General features: G+C 50.9%; 4 protein-coding genes across 5 annotated transcripts; 2 read left to right on the forward strand and 2 right to left on the reverse strand.

Moving 5' to 3' along the window:
• The first annotated feature begins 128 nt into the window (after positions 1–128).
• pnp4b (purine nucleoside phosphorylase 4b) lies at positions 129–5079 on the forward strand. Its single transcript, XM_076045786.1, has 7 exons — positions 129–248; positions 2629–2801; positions 2885–2988; positions 3167–3342; positions 4273–4463; positions 4547–4626; positions 4896–5079. The coding sequence occupies exons 1-7, from the start codon at positions 229–231 to the stop codon at positions 5034–5036; spliced, it is 885 nt and encodes a 294-aa protein (XP_075901901.1). The 5' UTR covers positions 129–228; the 3' UTR covers positions 5037–5079.
• A 68-nt stretch (positions 5080–5147) lies between these two features.
• On the reverse strand, positions 5148–8078 carry decr1 (2,4-dienoyl CoA reductase 1, mitochondrial). Its single transcript, XM_076045785.1, has 10 exons — positions 7921–8078; positions 7478–7665; positions 7301–7358; positions 7075–7161; positions 6726–6873; positions 6525–6624; positions 6372–6444; positions 5844–5990; positions 5711–5773; positions 5148–5572 (listed from the first exon to the last, which is right to left on the reverse strand). The coding sequence occupies exons 1-10, from the start codon at positions 7984–7986 to the stop codon at positions 5513–5515; spliced, it is 990 nt and encodes a 329-aa protein (XP_075901900.1). The 5' UTR covers positions 7987–8078; the 3' UTR covers positions 5148–5512.
• A 243-nt stretch (positions 8079–8321) lies between these two features.
• pmvk (phosphomevalonate kinase) lies at positions 8322–10949 on the forward strand. The gene is made up of 5 exons (XM_076045789.1): positions 8322–8710; positions 9289–9352; positions 9436–9588; positions 10499–10628; positions 10698–10949. Exons 1-5 carry the CDS (start codon positions 8616–8618, stop codon positions 10838–10840), a joined length of 585 nt encoding a protein of 194 aa, XP_075901904.1. The 5' UTR covers positions 8322–8615; the 3' UTR covers positions 10841–10949.
• A 211-nt stretch (positions 10950–11160) lies between these two features.
• Positions 11161–15977, reverse strand: LOC142901313 (uncharacterized). 2 transcript variants are annotated; one of them, XM_076045788.1, is made up of 10 exons: positions 15689–15977; positions 15467–15486; positions 15139–15283; positions 13116–13249; positions 12914–13031; positions 12643–12713; positions 12350–12425; positions 12181–12243; positions 12020–12089; positions 11161–11913 (listed from the first exon to the last, which is right to left on the reverse strand). In XM_076045788.1, exons 3-10 carry the CDS (start codon positions 15271–15273, stop codon positions 11831–11833), a joined length of 750 nt encoding a protein of 249 aa, XP_075901903.1. In that variant the 5' UTR covers positions 15274–15283; positions 15467–15486; positions 15689–15977; the 3' UTR covers positions 11161–11830. The 2 variants fall into 2 exon arrangements, with proteins under 2 accessions (XP_075901903.1, XP_075901902.1); XM_076045787.1 differs by lacking the exon at positions 15467–15486 and having other exon boundaries at positions 15703–15975.
• Positions 15978–16110: the final 133 nt, after the last annotated feature.

Raw genomic sequence — 16110 nt, forward strand, 5'->3', positions numbered from 1 at the left:
ACAACTCACCTGCTCGCTTCATAACTTTTGTTGCTTCTTTGCTGAAAGTGTCGATTCTGCTCGAGTCTCGCCGTCCCATTCGCCATGCTGCCAAGGGTCAAAGGTCACGTGTACGCACAGTCAATGAACCCCGGCTGACTGGATGGCTCAGCCAATCAGAGGAGAGCACACCTCCCTGCTGGACTTTCACCCGTCACAGCGCCGTCTTGTTGTGTCTCTGCAGCCACGATGCACGCCAAAGGAAACTGGTGAGAGCCTTTCTCCTCCACCTCCTCCTCCTCCATCTCCTCTTCTTCCTCTTCCAACACCTCCTCCTCCTTCTTGAGTTCCTCTGCTTCTCCCTCGCCACCTCCTCCTTCCTCTACCTCCTCCGGCAGGGACGGTCTCGGGGGGGGGGGGGGGGGGGGGGGGGAAGTGGCCCGGGAATTATTGATAGACTGGCCCGCTTCATGTGCGGTGTGGGATAAAAAAAAAAAAACAGCATTTGATGGTGTTTTGGACAATAATCATATAGTGAACATTAACCTGAAGCCGTAAGTAGCCTAGAGTAAAACAATTACAGCAGTGTAGTTATTTTAAAGCGTGCAGTAGTGATTTGAATGCAAGCGAGTCGTTGATACAATCAAATTTGGCCGACCAATTTGCCAGGCTGTTAGAAGTAAATAACTATAGCATGGGTAAACCACCAGAGTGCAACATAATTACAACAATGAGTCCATGTCAATGAAAATGTCATTTGAAAATAGATAAACAACAAAGCTGTAAAGTCATGTATATATTATATATAAAGTATATAGTATCTAAAAACCCAGAAGATGTATGAACATGAGAACTAAAGACATTTGTAAAGTAAAAACTTGAAACGTGAAGAAGAATCTTTCCTGTCTTTGCCTTTGTGTACAACAGTGCCCCCTAGGGGTCTCCTCTGGAGCACGCTGTATATTTATGTGGGTGAGAGACAAAAAAACATTACTGAAGTTACCATATGCAATACAGTTACAGTTACGATATAAGTCATGAGGCGAGAGCACGTTAAGTTAAAACCTCCTGAAGCCTTGGTTGAATAATACTGATGAAATAACGCTGCTGCATGGGGGCACTGACTCATCAGCCTGAGCACAACAACAACAACAACAACAACAACAACAACAAGTTTACCTTAACCCCAAACAGTTCTCTCTGCAAGGCCTGACCTTGAACTTTAATCCTAACTCAGGCCCATGCATTTTGCGGCATTAACTAGCGTTTAGCCAAATTAGCATTTTTGCCTTTATAATCCCCGAGCTTTTCAGAACCACCCTTGCGTTTTTGGCCATGTTTTCTATGCTCCATCTGCCCGGGCAGCGCTAAGGTAGACTTTTGTGGGGGTTTTCTAGCCTTTAGAAACTATTGAGAGAGACAAAAGGTCTATGAATAGAAATATACAGTACAAAGGTTATATTATAAAGCATGGGTTTGGTAGGAGGTGTCCTGTCAGCCATTTTACAGATGTTTATTTTTGTATTGCGGTCAATGGGGAAAATGCCTCTTGGTCCCATGGAATTCTTTTGTTGCAGTACCTTGAGTGGCCAATGGGAAAAATCGTCCCGCCGCCATATTGACAGTCCGGTATCCAGTTTTTATCATACATCCATGCGTTACAGCAGCGTGATTGACAAGTCAAGTATCCCCGAGGACCTCCGCCTCTACTCCTCCTCCTCTTCCTCCTCCTCCTCTCTTCTTCTTCCTTATCTGGGGTTCAATCTTCAGCAACAGAGAATCAGAGATCTATCTATCAATGTCAGCTGACCAGCAGCTCACCTGGTTCACCTGTCACTCTGCTCTCCTCCTGGAAGCTCCACTAGAGAGGAACCAGTGAATCATCAGAAGAAGGAGCTGCCACAAACAGCAACAACAACAGCAACAACAACAACAACACATTGCAATGTTGTGTTTCTCATTCTGTCTGAGTTCTTCATGTTCTCCACCTTTTATAAACTCATCAGCCATTGGTCTCCTCTGCACCGTGAACCAGGCAGTAATTCCAACAGTCCGTCCTTCACTTCTTCAGCTGTGCAACCTTTGCTTTGAAAGTCCATGGTAAGACACTCCCTGAGCCCTCTGTGATGTCACAAATGGAAACAATACCTCGCCGGTCATGGTGAGCACAGCAATCAGAAAACCTCACAGGAAGTTGATTGGAGCCACACAGGAAGTAGAACTCCACAGGAAGTGAAATCCCACAGGAAGTGGAAACTCCACAGGAAGTAGAATCCCAGAGGAAGTTCATTGGAACACCACAGGAAGTAGAACTCCACAGGAAGTGCTAACAGGTGCCAGAGAATCAGAGAGCAGCAGCAGCAGAAGAAGAAGTGAAGCTGAAGGGAGGAAGAAGAAGAAAGAGTTGTTGAATCTGGAGGAAAAAAAAAAAAAAAAAAAAATCACCTTTGGCCAGTTTCCTCCTGCTGCCAGCAGGGGGCAGCAGAGAGCAGCTGAAGAGGAACTCATGAGACATCTCGATGGTTTAGAGGCTTTTGTTGTCGACTCGTGTTTCCCTCTGGAACATCTTCTTCTCCACCGACTGCGTCAAAGCCTGCTGCTGGTCTGCACCGTGGCCTTTGACCGCTGTTTGACCTCTGACCCTCCCAGCTGCTGCTCCTTCGACGACTACAAGCTGACCACCGAGTGGCTGCTGCAGCAGACGCACCACCGGCCCAAGGTGGCAGTGATCTGCGGTTCTGGACTGGGGCTGCTGGCCGACGGAGCCGCCAACAAGAAGACCTTCAGGTACCAGGACGTCCCCAACTTCCCCGTCAGCACAGGTGAGGCTCTGTCTCTCTCTCTCTCTCTCTCTCTCTCTCTCTCTCTCTCCTTCTCTCCCTCTGACTCAGTGTCTCTCTACCAGTTACGGGTCATGAGGGCAGCCTGGTGTTTGGAACCATTGATGGGACCTCCTGTGTCTTCATGAAGGGTCACTTCCACCTGTATGAAGGATACTCGCTCTGCCAGGTGAGTCCTTGCTGCTCCACCCACCTGCTCTACTCAGCTGGCCCACTGGCTCCGCCCTCCCATCCCGCTGAGATGCAGGAAACACAATGGACCGATGTGTGCGAGGCTGGAAGGGTGGAAGAATCGGAGTGTAGCTCTAGAAAGAACTAGACTAAACCATGGCGTGTGTGCCTCTCAGGTGACCTTCCCCGTGAGGACCTTCAAGCTGATGGGGGTGGAGTCCATGCTGGTGATCAACGCCTCTGGTGGTCTCTGCGACGACTTCAAGGTGGGCGACATCATGATCATCAAGGACCACATCAACCTGCCGGGCTTCGCAGGGCAGCACCCGCTGTTTGGACCTAACGACGAGAGGTAGGAGGGCTGGGGGCGAGGCTTTGCTGGGTGGCCCAGCGGGGAAAAAAAGACACACTATACTATGGCTGTGTCTCAATCCAGGCTCTGCATCCTTCCAAGGCTGCGTTTGAAAGGAAGTTGCGTCATAGCACTGCATGAAGGCTCCTCCCACTTCCCAAAAGTCAGAAGGACGCTCCAAATGCGTACTGGGAATGCGTCCTACTGTTAGCCCATTCCAAGGCTGCACCGCTACTATCCTTCACCTCCTTCTGTATCCCAGGATGCTTTGCCTGCTGCTGCAAAGCATCCTGGGATCCTGGGAAGTCGGCTGAAATTAGCGCCATCTACTGGCAAAGACACCATGTATAAATTTAAATATTGAAGTTTCACATCAAATATTCAGTTTTCAACGCAGGGTTTTTACTGATTTGAACATCCAACGCCATCGTTAGATGGTGAACCAATGGTTAGCTTGATGCTATGAAAACGTCACTTCCTGGGTTGGCCAGCAGGAGGGAACGGCGGTGACGCAACCAGGAAATACGCCCAAGGCTAGACCGTCCCGTGTGGTTACCGGGGAGGCGGGGTTTGGGTCGGTCCTTCTGGGCCGGGTCCTTGGAGGACGCTTCCTTCAGACGGCGGACGCTTCCTTCCAAGGATGCAAAGCCTGAGCTGAGACACAGCCTATGTCATTTTTTTCCACTTTTCGGACATGTTGATATATCAATCAGTCAATCAGCTTTTATTTGTACAGCACTAAATCACATCCAAAAACGTCTCAAAGCGCTTCGTACAATCAGAGAAAGAGAACCAACTGGGCTCCCAGAGCAAGCAAAGTGCGACAGAGGCCTGGAAAAACTCCCCTGCATTCTAACGATGCCACTCTGCAAATATCATTTGGCAGAAACCAGCAATTAATCCATGGTGATGCCACGTGTGTGTGTTCAGGTTCGGGATCCGGTTCCCCTGCATGTCTGACGCTTACAGCAAGGTTCTGCGGCGGCTGGCGCTGGAGGTGGGCGCCGAGCTGGGCTGCAGCGACATCATGAGGGAGGGTGTGTACTGCATGGTGAGCGGGCCCAACTTCGAGACCATCGCCGAGGCCCGCATGCTGCAGATCCTGGGCTGCGACTCTGTGGGTAGGACAGACTGACAGACGGATTGACAGGTGCAGCGGTCACCTGATCACCTGACCTCTGCTGACCCCTGTCCTCCTGCCCAGGTATGAGCATGGTCCCTGAGGTGACGGTGGCCAAGCACTGCGGCCTGCGAGTCCTCGGCCTGTCGCTCATCACCAACAAGGTTCGGTCGCACACCTGGAGACACCTGCACATACCTGGAGACACCTAGTTTTAAGGAGCACTTGTGAGACCTGTGATTGTACTAAACTACACTGAAAATATTCATCTTTAGATGAAGGTGGGCTGTTATCTTCTCCATAACATAGGCTGTGTCTCAGTCCAGGCTCTGCATCCTTCCAAGGCTGCATTTGAAAGGAAGTTACCTCTGGTGCTGCCACCACTAGGTGGTGACACCTCTGGAGCCTGTCTGTACTGATCAACGTGTTGCAGGTGTCTCTGGAATACGGCCGGGAGGAGAAGGTTCATCACGAGGAGGTTCTGGAGACCAGCAAGATGCAGTCTGAGGTTCTGCAGAAGCTGGTGACCCGGCTGATCTCCCGCTGCCAGCAGGAGAGCATCAACACGCACTGACCGGGGCCCATAGCGCCACCACTGGACAACTGGCGGGCTGACTGACTGACTGACTGACTGACTGACGCAGCAGCAGCAGCAGCTTGAGGAGTCAATAAAAACCAGTCCAACAACAGTCAACAGCTTTAATGTGTCAAAATGTATTTTTAGTGATTAACAAGTTTCCTACAGCAGGTCAGTTCTCCTCCAGACCAGGAGGGGGCGCTGACACAGCCGAGGTGAGGTCAGACAGAAGATTAGGCACCAGCCAACAACAAAGATTTATCAGCAACATGAAGACAATCACTGGTAGCTCATGCTAACATGCTCGCGCTACTGGTTAGCATCAGTAGCAGCCGAGAGCAGCAGTTATTAAAAAAAAAATACATCAATAAAGAGTTTGTTAACAAACAATCATCCGATTTTTCCCATAATGCTGGCAGGTGGGCGTGGCCGCCTCCAGGCTGCCGTCTGATTGGTCGCAGTGGTCGGTGTCTTCAGGAGCCTTTGGTGTTTCTGATCATGGCCTCCATGGCCTTCCACTGCTCCGGGGTCACCTGACACACACACACACACACACACACACACACACACACACACACACACACACACACACACACACACACACACTGCTGACTCAGAGAGGAGACCCGCCGGGTGTGTTTCTGGGGGAACCATTAGAGCGTGACACTCACTCGCCGCAGCTCGTTGAACTCTCCTGCCATGGACACATACTCGCCGCCGTCAAACCGGATCACCTGGATGGGAACACACACCTCTGACCTCTGACCTCTGACCCCCTAACCCTCAGCCCAGTCGTTCACTCACGGCTCCAGACATCCAGCTAGCGTAGCCGCTGCTAACGTATGCCGCCAAGTTGGCGATCTCGGCCGGCGTCCCCAGCCGACCCGTCGGGATTCGTCCAATCATGGCCTTCTCGAAGGCGCCGGTCGGGTCCAGTCGGCTGAAGGCCCCCTACAACAACAACAACAACAGCCAGAGCTCATCATTCGCTGCAGGTGGACTGGTTCTAGTGGTGGGGGAGGCGGTCTCCAGTAGGGGGCACCGACAAATAAAAAAAATAATAAAAGATTTTTATTTGAAATTCGATTTTGCATGTTTGCAATATGAAGTTATTTATTGTGTAGTATCAAGCTTTGCTTGGTCCATATTGAGTGTTGAAGCAGAACTTGTCTGGGTCCATATAAAAAGGTTCACCGCTCAATCCGGAGGGCCCACTCCTCGTCCTACATGAAGGTGATGCAACGTGTCGGTGTGATTCTCCATGGATTCTCAAACCTTAAGGTCATATTGAGGGTATTATGGGATGTATTCATTTTGGGTCTCAGGAGGTACCTTGGTTCTGATTGGTCCAGGCTGGATGATGTTGAACCTGTGGCCATAGCGCCCCCACTCTGCAGCCAGGGACCTGCATGACGACAGCAACAGTTGTACAGCAGCAGCACCAGCGGCAGAACCTGAGGTCACTTCCTGGTTGGTGCCACTGACTTGTAGAGCGCCTCCACGCCGGCCTTGGCCGAGGCGCTGGGGGTCACGAACCCGGAGCCCGACTCGGCGTAGATGGTGGTGATGGCCAGGAAGGAGGCGGCTGTCATCAGCATCAACAACAATCAGCAAAGTCCACGCCACACTCAGACCGACCCCCCCCACCCCCCCCACCAACTCCCAGGCTCCCACTTGACCTCTGACCTTTCTGACTGGCAATCAGCCTCTTGCCCAGCTCCAGGGTGACGAAGGCCGTCCCGTTCAGCACGATGTCGGTGACGCTGCGCCAGGCGTTGGCCGACAGACGCTCCGAGGGACACACAAAATTTCCTGCGGCGTTGTTGATGATCACCTGCAGCCACACGGAGACGCTGTGATGAAGACTGGACGCTCGCGCTGGACGATTTCCATCAAACATAAAAAATAAATTTTTCTCTGAAAAACTCGATTTTTTTTTTTTTTTTTGACCCCACCAGTCAAACAGTTTAGCTCCTGAACACTGTTGATGTTCCCTTTGGGATTCAGAGTGTGTGTGCAGCACCAACACACTCACATCTGGGAGCCCCGTCAGACTTTCCATGGAGTCGATGCACTGCGAGACGGCCTGAGGGTCTCTGACATCACACTGCACTGCATGGACCTGAGGACACACACACACACACACACACACACACACACACACACACACACACACACACACACACACACACCAGTTACTATCTGTCGGGGGAACAGATTCAGGTCAGATTCAGGTTCTGGTTCTGGTTCTGGTCTCACACCTTGTTCCCAGTCTGACTGCTGATCTCCTCTGCTGTTTTCTGCAGGACGTCCAACTTCCTGAGCACCAGCAGCACCAGCAGCACCAGCAGCACCATCACAACAACAACAACAACAAGAGGCCATTATTTGGAGCAGTTGTGGGGGGGCTGCTGAGGAGTGCGGAGGTGACCTCTGACCTGCTGGCAATGACGCACTGCGCCCCCAGCTGGGACAGGGTGGTGGTCATGGCGCGGCCCAGCCCGGTGCCGCCCCCGGTGATGAAGGCCACCTTGCTGCCGAAGCTGCCCGCCGGCAGCATGGCGTCCTCGGCCGGCGGGAACAGGTCCGGCCTCTGGGCGCGCACCGCCGAGCCATGGATCCATGACTGCAAGAGAGGGGCGGGGCTTCACTGAGAGGGCGGGGCCAAGCACTGAACACTCAACGGCATTGAGGAACAAACTGTGTAACCAAACAGTGTTTCTGCTTAACACCAGTCGGTCCAAGCGGTTGGTGCATTTTCATCTGTTAGTCAAACTGGGTCAAAGGTCACACCGACACCTGACTGACCCCCATCGCACCCGCCACCGGCTGCTGGTTGTGTCGCTGTTTAACAGACTCTTTGTAGGTCTGCAGTTCTCACCCTGTTGGTGGCGCTCCTCACGACGCCCACCAGTTTGACTGCTCCGAACCGCCGCAGTGCCGCCATCTTGCCCGCAGCTCTGGTGACCTTTGACCCGCATCCTTCCGCAACAGGAAGGAGCCAAAATAGAGGGGGTGGGGGGGAGGAGTGTCCGCGTCAAGGCGCCTAGAACGTGAATTCTAATTGTTTTCAACAACAATGAAAAATTCGAAAAAATCAAAAAAAAAATAAATTAAATAAATAAATAATAATAATAATAATCTCGAAGATTAAGGGTAGGTATCTTCTAACATTGTGAACGTTCTAGAAATGTCCCGACATGCACCCGGACCCCTTCTCCACCCCCACTACAGGCCCATATTGGTTCCGTCCGCAATGTGGCGATGATCACGTGTTACCGTAACTATGCAAAACACAGCGCACCTCAAGAAACGACTCCAGACTATCTTCCACTGCTGCTCTCCGTTAAACAACTTGTTCATGTCACGGAAACACAACCGAGACGCATGTTGACAGGTCATGTGACCCCAAACCCTGCGTGGAGCGCCCGAGAGACTCCAGCAGGAAGAACTTCCTGTTTGGTCTAATATTTACGGTACCGACCCGGAGTGGTCCGACAGTCGGATCACCGAGCTGGTACAAAAACATGCCGCTGATCGGTGATCGGTGATCGGAATCGTCCGGAACCGAAGCACATGGAAGAGGCGGTGTCCGAACCCAGGCTGATCCTGGTCTTCAGCGGGAAGCGGAAGTCCGGGAAGGATTATGTGACGGACCGGATCCGCGAGCGGTGAATATGACGTCCTGATCGATAGCAGCTGAATGAGCGTCAACAAACTGATCAGAACCTGGATGGAGTGAGCGGAGGTTCGACCAGGATGATGACGTCATAAAGGCTGATATCAGTTCCACCTTGGGAGATTGATGACTTAAAAACCCGCATTAACACAATACATAGTTTTTAAGAAGTTCTCCCAGCCACTACCAGATTTTTATTACTGATGGCAAATTAAAAAAAAAAAAAAAAAATACTGCCGTCCAAAGAAGAATTGTATTGTCAGTCTATTTGCTATCTCAGTTACCAATTAAGACGCGTCTTTTTCAACCACGGCCTGGTTTGGGTTCAATTCAGGGTGAAGGTAATAATCTGTAGAATAAAATCATTCCATCTGGTCCTTGAGGGACAAAGTCGGCAGGATTGAAGTTCACTAGTTGCGCTGATTGACCTCAATTCACAAAATTCACATCAAACTACTGAGAAGAATCTGGGTTCCTGCTTTTTCCAACTTCAGATGCGTTTGCAGTTAAAATGTTGTCCATCAGGGGGAGACACTGGCCTGATCATCGCACTCGTCTTCTCCTCTGCAGTTTGGGAGCAGAAGTTTGCTGTGTGCTGCGGCTGTCTGGTCCCCTCAAGCAGCAGTACGCTCAGGTGAGAGCCCCGCCCTCCTGCTGGGTTACCATGGCGACCGACTGACCCTCTGAGTCCCGCTGGTGCTGTGGTTCCCTCTACAGGAGCACGGTCTGGACCTGGAGCAGCTCCTGGGCCCCGGGCCCTACAAGGAGCAGCACCGGGCCGACATGATCCGCTGGGGGGAGAGTCGGCGGCGCCAGGACCCTGGGTTCTTCTGTCGCCTGGCAACCAGGGGGGCGGAGCAACCGCTGTGGGTGGGTGTGGCCTGACCAGTGGAGGCCCGTGCATTCCACGCCGAGGCCTCAGTGACGTCAAATTTAGTCCAACCGAAATTAATCCACTTTATAAGACCCTCGGTATGACACTGCGGCAGGAGAATCCATAGACGCATCACATCACCATCACGTAGGAGACCTGGTGGAGCAAAACATTTCGATCACAATTCAGATTCCGTAACTGAGGCCACTGATGCTGTCAAAACTTACAAATAAATGTGATTTTAAGAGATTCCTCAACAAAGTTTTAATCAGTTCAGCAACACTACAGTGTGAGCATAAGCTCTTGTCCAATAAACTGCACATTGTCCATCGTTCAGACCAACGAGACGATAACAGGACAAACTATTGAACTACCAAGTCATTGAACAATGTTGCTGCTGCTCCAGTGTGCCACGTTATTAACATTAGAAATTGCAGATGATTCAGCAACTAAATCTTCATCTTCTCCTTCAGCCATCGTAGGTTCAAGGTGGCAACTGGACCTCCAGGTTGAGTTCAGTAGAGGCCCTCAGGTTCTCATCCAATCACAGGGCTCCAGACGCCAGATCTGGTTGGCTGTTGCAACTAACTGTGATGCGTTCACTGACGGTGGTGCGTTCACTGACAGCCAACAGGAGGCCTCAGGCAGATTTTATAGAACCTGACAACACAAGCTAGCTGGAATGTGATTGGATAAGAATTCTACCGGAATATACAACAATGGAAGCAGCGCCACCTAGTGGATATTATATAATGTGAAAAGAACAGACTATGGAGAATAACCTAATTATTATATTTATCGGAAAATGCACTAAGTTTAGGCTTGCAGAGAAGGACCAGCTGGCCCTGACCTCTGACCTCTCTGACACTCCTCCCACTCAGCTCTCTGCTGCTCTCTGGCTGTCAGGTGGTGAGTGACGCCCGGCGCTTGAGCGACCTGCAGTGGTTCTGGTCCCGCTTCCCTCGACAGACGCAGACAGTCAGAGTTCAAAGTTCAGAGGCGACGCGGCAGCTGAGGGGGTGGAGCTTCACTCCAGGTAGGCTCCCATTGGTCCGAGAGCCCTGGTTGCAGTGGGGGAGGGGTTTAACCAGCGTCTCCCTCACAGGCGTGGACGACGCAGAGTCAGAATGTGGCCTGGACAGCGGCGTCCGATTCGATTGGATCATCACCAATGAGGCCGACGCCCCCTCGTTAGAGGAGCAGCTGCAGCCAATCCTGAGGCAGTTCTTGGGAGGGACGGAACAATGAGCCTCCAGGGATGGATGCAGCCAGAGCGCAAAGCATGATGGGAGAAAATTATCTGGACTAACTGCAGTGTAAATAAATAATGAAAATTAAATAAATGAATAAATATTTAGCTCTTTATTGAAATGACTCTCTGAAAAAGTGGATGAAATACAGCTATTTTATGACTGACTGACTGTTAATAACAATTCTTTAAGTTTGGCTGAAGGGCCGAAATAAAAAGCTTCAGGGGCTGCTTATGGCTCCCGGGCCATAGTTTGCCCACCTCTGTGCTAACAGCTAACAGTGCAGCTAAAAGATGAAGAAGCGACACCAGAGACGTGTTCGAGCTACATATCACACATGCTTTTATTTTATAAAATCCAGTTTGACCTTTGACACTTTCACAGTGGCGATGACCTCGTCGTCCACACAGAAACTCTCCGAAGGGTCAGGTCAAAGGTCACTTAAAGGGAATGTGTCTGACCTCTGGTTGGCACCTGAACGAGCTCACGTCTGGCGGAATGCCTCACTATGATTGGACACTGTAAACCATGCCCCGCCTCCCTTTCATCAACAACAACAACAACAACAACCCAAAGAAAAGTAGTATTAAATCATTGGCTACTAAGACCTTGGCTATAATCATCAACAGTGTCAAAGAAAAACAACGAGACAAACCGTTAAGACAAAACACCCAGAGCTGAGTTAGTCATCAGTTAGTGGTGGACGAGGGAATGGCTGCCAGTCTGTTAAACTGTCCCTTCTAGCAGCTCCTCCTCTGCCGGCCTGTAACACTGCGGGAGTGGCACCATCGGAGGGGGAGGAGGGGCGGGGGTGGGGGTGGGGCCAGACAGGTGGAGGGAAGTAAAGCAACAGTCTGAACGTGACCTCAGCGAAAGTTTGAGTGAAGGAATGTGATAATAGATTTAAGAAAGGAGGGATGGGGAGAGGGGAGGGGGGCGGGGGTGGGATCAGTCTCCCACCATTCAGGTGGCAGAGAGGGGCGGGGCTTCAGATGGCGTTGAGGTCTTGCAGAGTCTGTTGAAAAGTGTTGTTGATTTGGTCGTTCTCCTCTTTGGCCAAGGTGAGACAATCTGCAGGAGAACAGACACATGAGCGATCCAAGCAGCTTCCGCGTGCATTGGAGGCCGGCCAAGACCACGCAGGTCACGACTCGACGACGACGATGATGCCACTCACCTTCCAGTTTCTCAATTTTACTCTCCAGCACCATGTTGCTGCGCTCGGCGAGCTCTGCCCGGCTCTCAGCCTGGAAACAGGAAGTGGTTGGGTTACAAACAGGGAGTCAGGCCACTCCCCCTCCACCCTTCCCCACCAATCAGACTTTGAGTTTCCTCCACCTCTTTGAGTTGGCTGCTCAGTTTAGTGATCTCGGCCTCGTACTTGTACTCGTTGTCCAGGTACTGAGACACAGCGAGACAGAGAGAGAGACAGCCAATCAGAGAACAGAGATCACATGCTCAGGTGGTGTGGGAGGGGCTAGCCGTCCCAGTGACCACACCCACTCACCTTCTCAGACTGAGCCTCCAGAGACTTGAGGGTAGTGGAGGCCGTTTTCAGCTCATCCTCTAAAACTCGCGCTTCGCTGCAGGTCAAAGGTCATGGCAGAGGGACACAGTTACACACACACACACACACACTTTGTGTAGTGTGACATCACATCATTCTCAGAGTGTGATGACATCATCCAGGTCTCGTCCTCTGAAGTGCACGTCAACACACTGACTGACCAGACACACACTGACTGTGTGTGTGTGTGTGTGTGTGTGTGTGTGTGTGTGTGTGTGTGTGTGTGTGTGTACCTTTGGTACTTCTCAGCTCGGACCTCGGCCTTATCCAGGTCTGTCTGCACCATGATCAGTTTACGGCTCACCTGCCAAACCACCAACAGCAGCAGTGTGTCAACATGTGGTCAAACACACAACAACAACAACAACAACCACCACAACAACAGATAATCAATGTGTTCTTCGGAGAGAATCAATAGCAGCAGCATGGCCTGCCTGCTCCCCCTAGTGGCTGGCTGCAGAATCACACACACCAAACTAACATTTCCCAGAGTTGTTGCGTTACCTCTTCACACTTCCTGTCGGCCTCCTCGGCCACCGTCTTGACCTCTTTCAGGGTCACGGTCATCTCCTCGATCTGCTCCTCGTCCTTCATCGCCCTGTTCTCGATCACCTTCTTCCCTCTGGGGACACACACGGTCAGCAGCACGTCAACACCGGTTCTGTGTGTGTGTGTGTGTGTGTGTGTGTGTGTGTGTGTGACTGACCTTTCGCTCTCGTCGGCCTTTTGCTCCACCTCTGACAGCTTGGACAGGTGCACCTGCAGCTCATCCTGGAGTTTGTCCAATTCGTCCTCTTTGCACTGCAGACGCTTGGACAGAGTCATCTGCTCCATCTCAGACTGCAAGACAACCAGCAGGGGGCAGCGAGTCAACTGGCTGACCACAATAGAGTGGCCACATCTTGCTCTTGTCCTTTTGATCTAATTGTTAATGAATTGAATTGACTTGGAGGTTCCTTCTAGCAATGGTTATGGTTGGATTGAGGGTTTTTAGTACTGCAACAGCAGAGCTTCCCAATTTGGGATCAATAAAGGACATCCATCCATCCATCCATCCATCCAACAAAAAAAGAATAAATGACAAAGAAAGCACGATAATAACAGAAGTAGGCCCATTTGTTTAGAAGGGGTGTGTCTACAAATTACTGCTTTGGCCTCTGTATTGGACTCACGTGGTCACATGACTACAGAGGCTATCAAATGTTCAACAGTCCAATTCATCTGTGCAGAAATATATTATTAAGACAACAACCACAACATCAAACAGTTCAACAGCAAACGTCAGCCTGTGTGTGTGTGTGTGTGTGTGTGTGTGTGTGTGTGTGCATGTGTGTGTGTGTGTGTGTGTGTGTGTGTGTGTGTGTACGTGTTATCATAGGCTCCGTGCCTGCTGGTGCGGCAGATGTTTCCCAGTGATAGAGACCCAGTGCGGCTGCAGTTAACTGCAAAGTTGTGAAGCATCAGAGGCATAATAACAATGCATTATTTTAATGTATTACTTTTTATTATTATTTATTATTCATCTTTTTTTTTAATTCAATTTAAATTCATTTTAAATAAATGACTTCACGCTGAAGCAGCCACACCAAAAAAATGTGCTGTGTTGAAAGTGTTCCAGGTTCCTGGAGTTCAACAGCAGGGAACCTATCAGAGGGTGGAGACGGCTCCCCCTAGTGGCACTGAGAGCATGTCCACAAGAGGGACTTCAAGGAAGCTGGGCTGGAGATGTTGCATCTCCCACCGTCTGACTTCATGTTCAAGACTACGACCTGGACCTGGCCTTTGTCCTGGTCCCTCACAGACCTGCTGGTCTTCAGGACGAGTGTTGGAGCCACACCTACTGTCCTCCAGGCCAGCAGGGCGGAGCCGCAGGAACTGGAAACACTGGTTTTTATTTAGAAAGAGCAGCGTCACTGCTGCTTCTTCTGGGTGTTGACTCTCACGCAAAGCAACAAAGAAAACACAGCAGGGAGCTCCTGATAGTGTTCCTGCTGCAGGAGGTCCAGAGTGGAACTGGTTCATCTAAACCAACAGCCAGGATCTCACGGGACCCATTCAACACACACACCCTGGCTCATTAGCAGGGAGGGCCTGGAAGGATGTGGTGTGCTCGGCAGGTGACAGCAGTGAGTTTGGTTTGTTTGTTCTGACGCAGCAACGGCCTCCAGAACCAACAACACCTTCAAGAACCGGGTCTTCAGGGGAATGAATGGGCTGGAAATGTTCCACAAGTTGTCTTAAAGCACACACACACACACACAAAATGTGTGTGTGTGTGTGTGTGTGTTAAAAAATAAATAAATAAATAAATAAAAAAAACTTGTTGAAAGCAAACTAATGCGTCCTGTCAGCTGCTTCATTTCATTCCACCTGCATACAGTAAACACACAAGTCGTCAGACCCACCCTCACACAACAGCTCAACACACAACAGCTCAACACACACACACACACACACACACACACACACACACACACACACACACACACACACACACACACACACACACACACACACACACACCCTTAAAAGGGCAGGAGAAGCTGCAGACTCCTGCTGCTCGAGCTTAGCAGCCGTTTTGGAACTCTTGAATTCTTTGACAGGTTGTGACTCGTCTCACTGGGAATCTCAGGCGTCACCTCACCTTGAAGGGCCCGCCCGCCCCCACCATCTCCTCCTCCTCCAAACCCCCCTTCAGGCCTGCACAGGTGGGCCGCTGTGAGTCCTACCTCCTCCCTGGTCCTACGCTCTGTCTCCAGGTCCTTCTGCAGCCGCTCGGCCCGCTCATTGGCCTCGTCCGCCTGCTCCTGCAGGTCCCTGATCCTCCTCTTGACAGCGTCGATGCTGTTCAGTCCCGCACTCATCTTTCTCCTCCTGCACACACACGAGGAGAAGAAAAAGAAGAAGAAGAAGAAGAAGAAGAAGAAGAAGAAGAAGAAGGTCTAGTTAGGGGTGATTCCTCGTCGATCTGATCTTCTCAAAACATCTATCAAGGTGCAGAGGACTTGGATTGTTCCTGCACAACATGACATGCAGCCAGCTGCACCTGCAGTCTACCTGTTGTCTGTGGCTGCCTCCTGTTTGCTGATCTTCATAAAAGAGGAAGAAGAAGAAGAAGAAAAAGAAGAAGAAGAAAACTTGGGCTTTGCTGCACTTATTCTTCAGACTGACGTGTTATTGAGCCAATAAGCAGGCGAACAGCTGCAGCTAACCGCGCTTAGTTAGCATATTAGCAGCAGACTGACTGACTGACTGACTGACTGACAACAACAGGTGAACCGGGACATCCTCACCTGTCCGCGTCCTCTCCCAGATGAAGCAGCTGCTACAGCGACTCGGCCAGACTCCGTCACTTCCCGGTTAGCGGGTCAGGCTAGCTGTTAGCAGGCTAGCGGAGTGGACGTGGTTCTGGAAGTTCGGCTGGAGTTGCAGTCGGGCGTGTTGGGGGCGCTGGGCCGGGCTTCTACGGGCCGTGGCTGCCTGTGTCTGGTAAAAAGCCGTGACGTCCGCCGAAGCCTTCAGCGACACAGCCGGACAACTCCCAACTCAGCAGGACTACACCCTCTTCCGTGTTAAACTCCCTCCACAGGAAGTGACGCATAGACAGTTCTTGACAAATTAAAAGCGGACCGAGTGTCAAAAGATTGTTTCGAGTGTCTTTTTGTTTGTTTGTTTGTTTGTTTGTTTTTACGCACAAGATT

Source organism: Nelusetta ayraudi, unplaced genomic scaffold, assembly GCF_046127955.1.
Source record: "Nelusetta ayraudi isolate G7.1 ecotype Tasmania unplaced genomic scaffold, CSIRO-AGI_Nayr_v1 ptg000087l, whole genome shotgun sequence".
Lineage (NCBI taxonomy): Eukaryota > Metazoa > Chordata > Actinopteri > Tetraodontiformes > Monacanthidae > Nelusetta > Nelusetta ayraudi.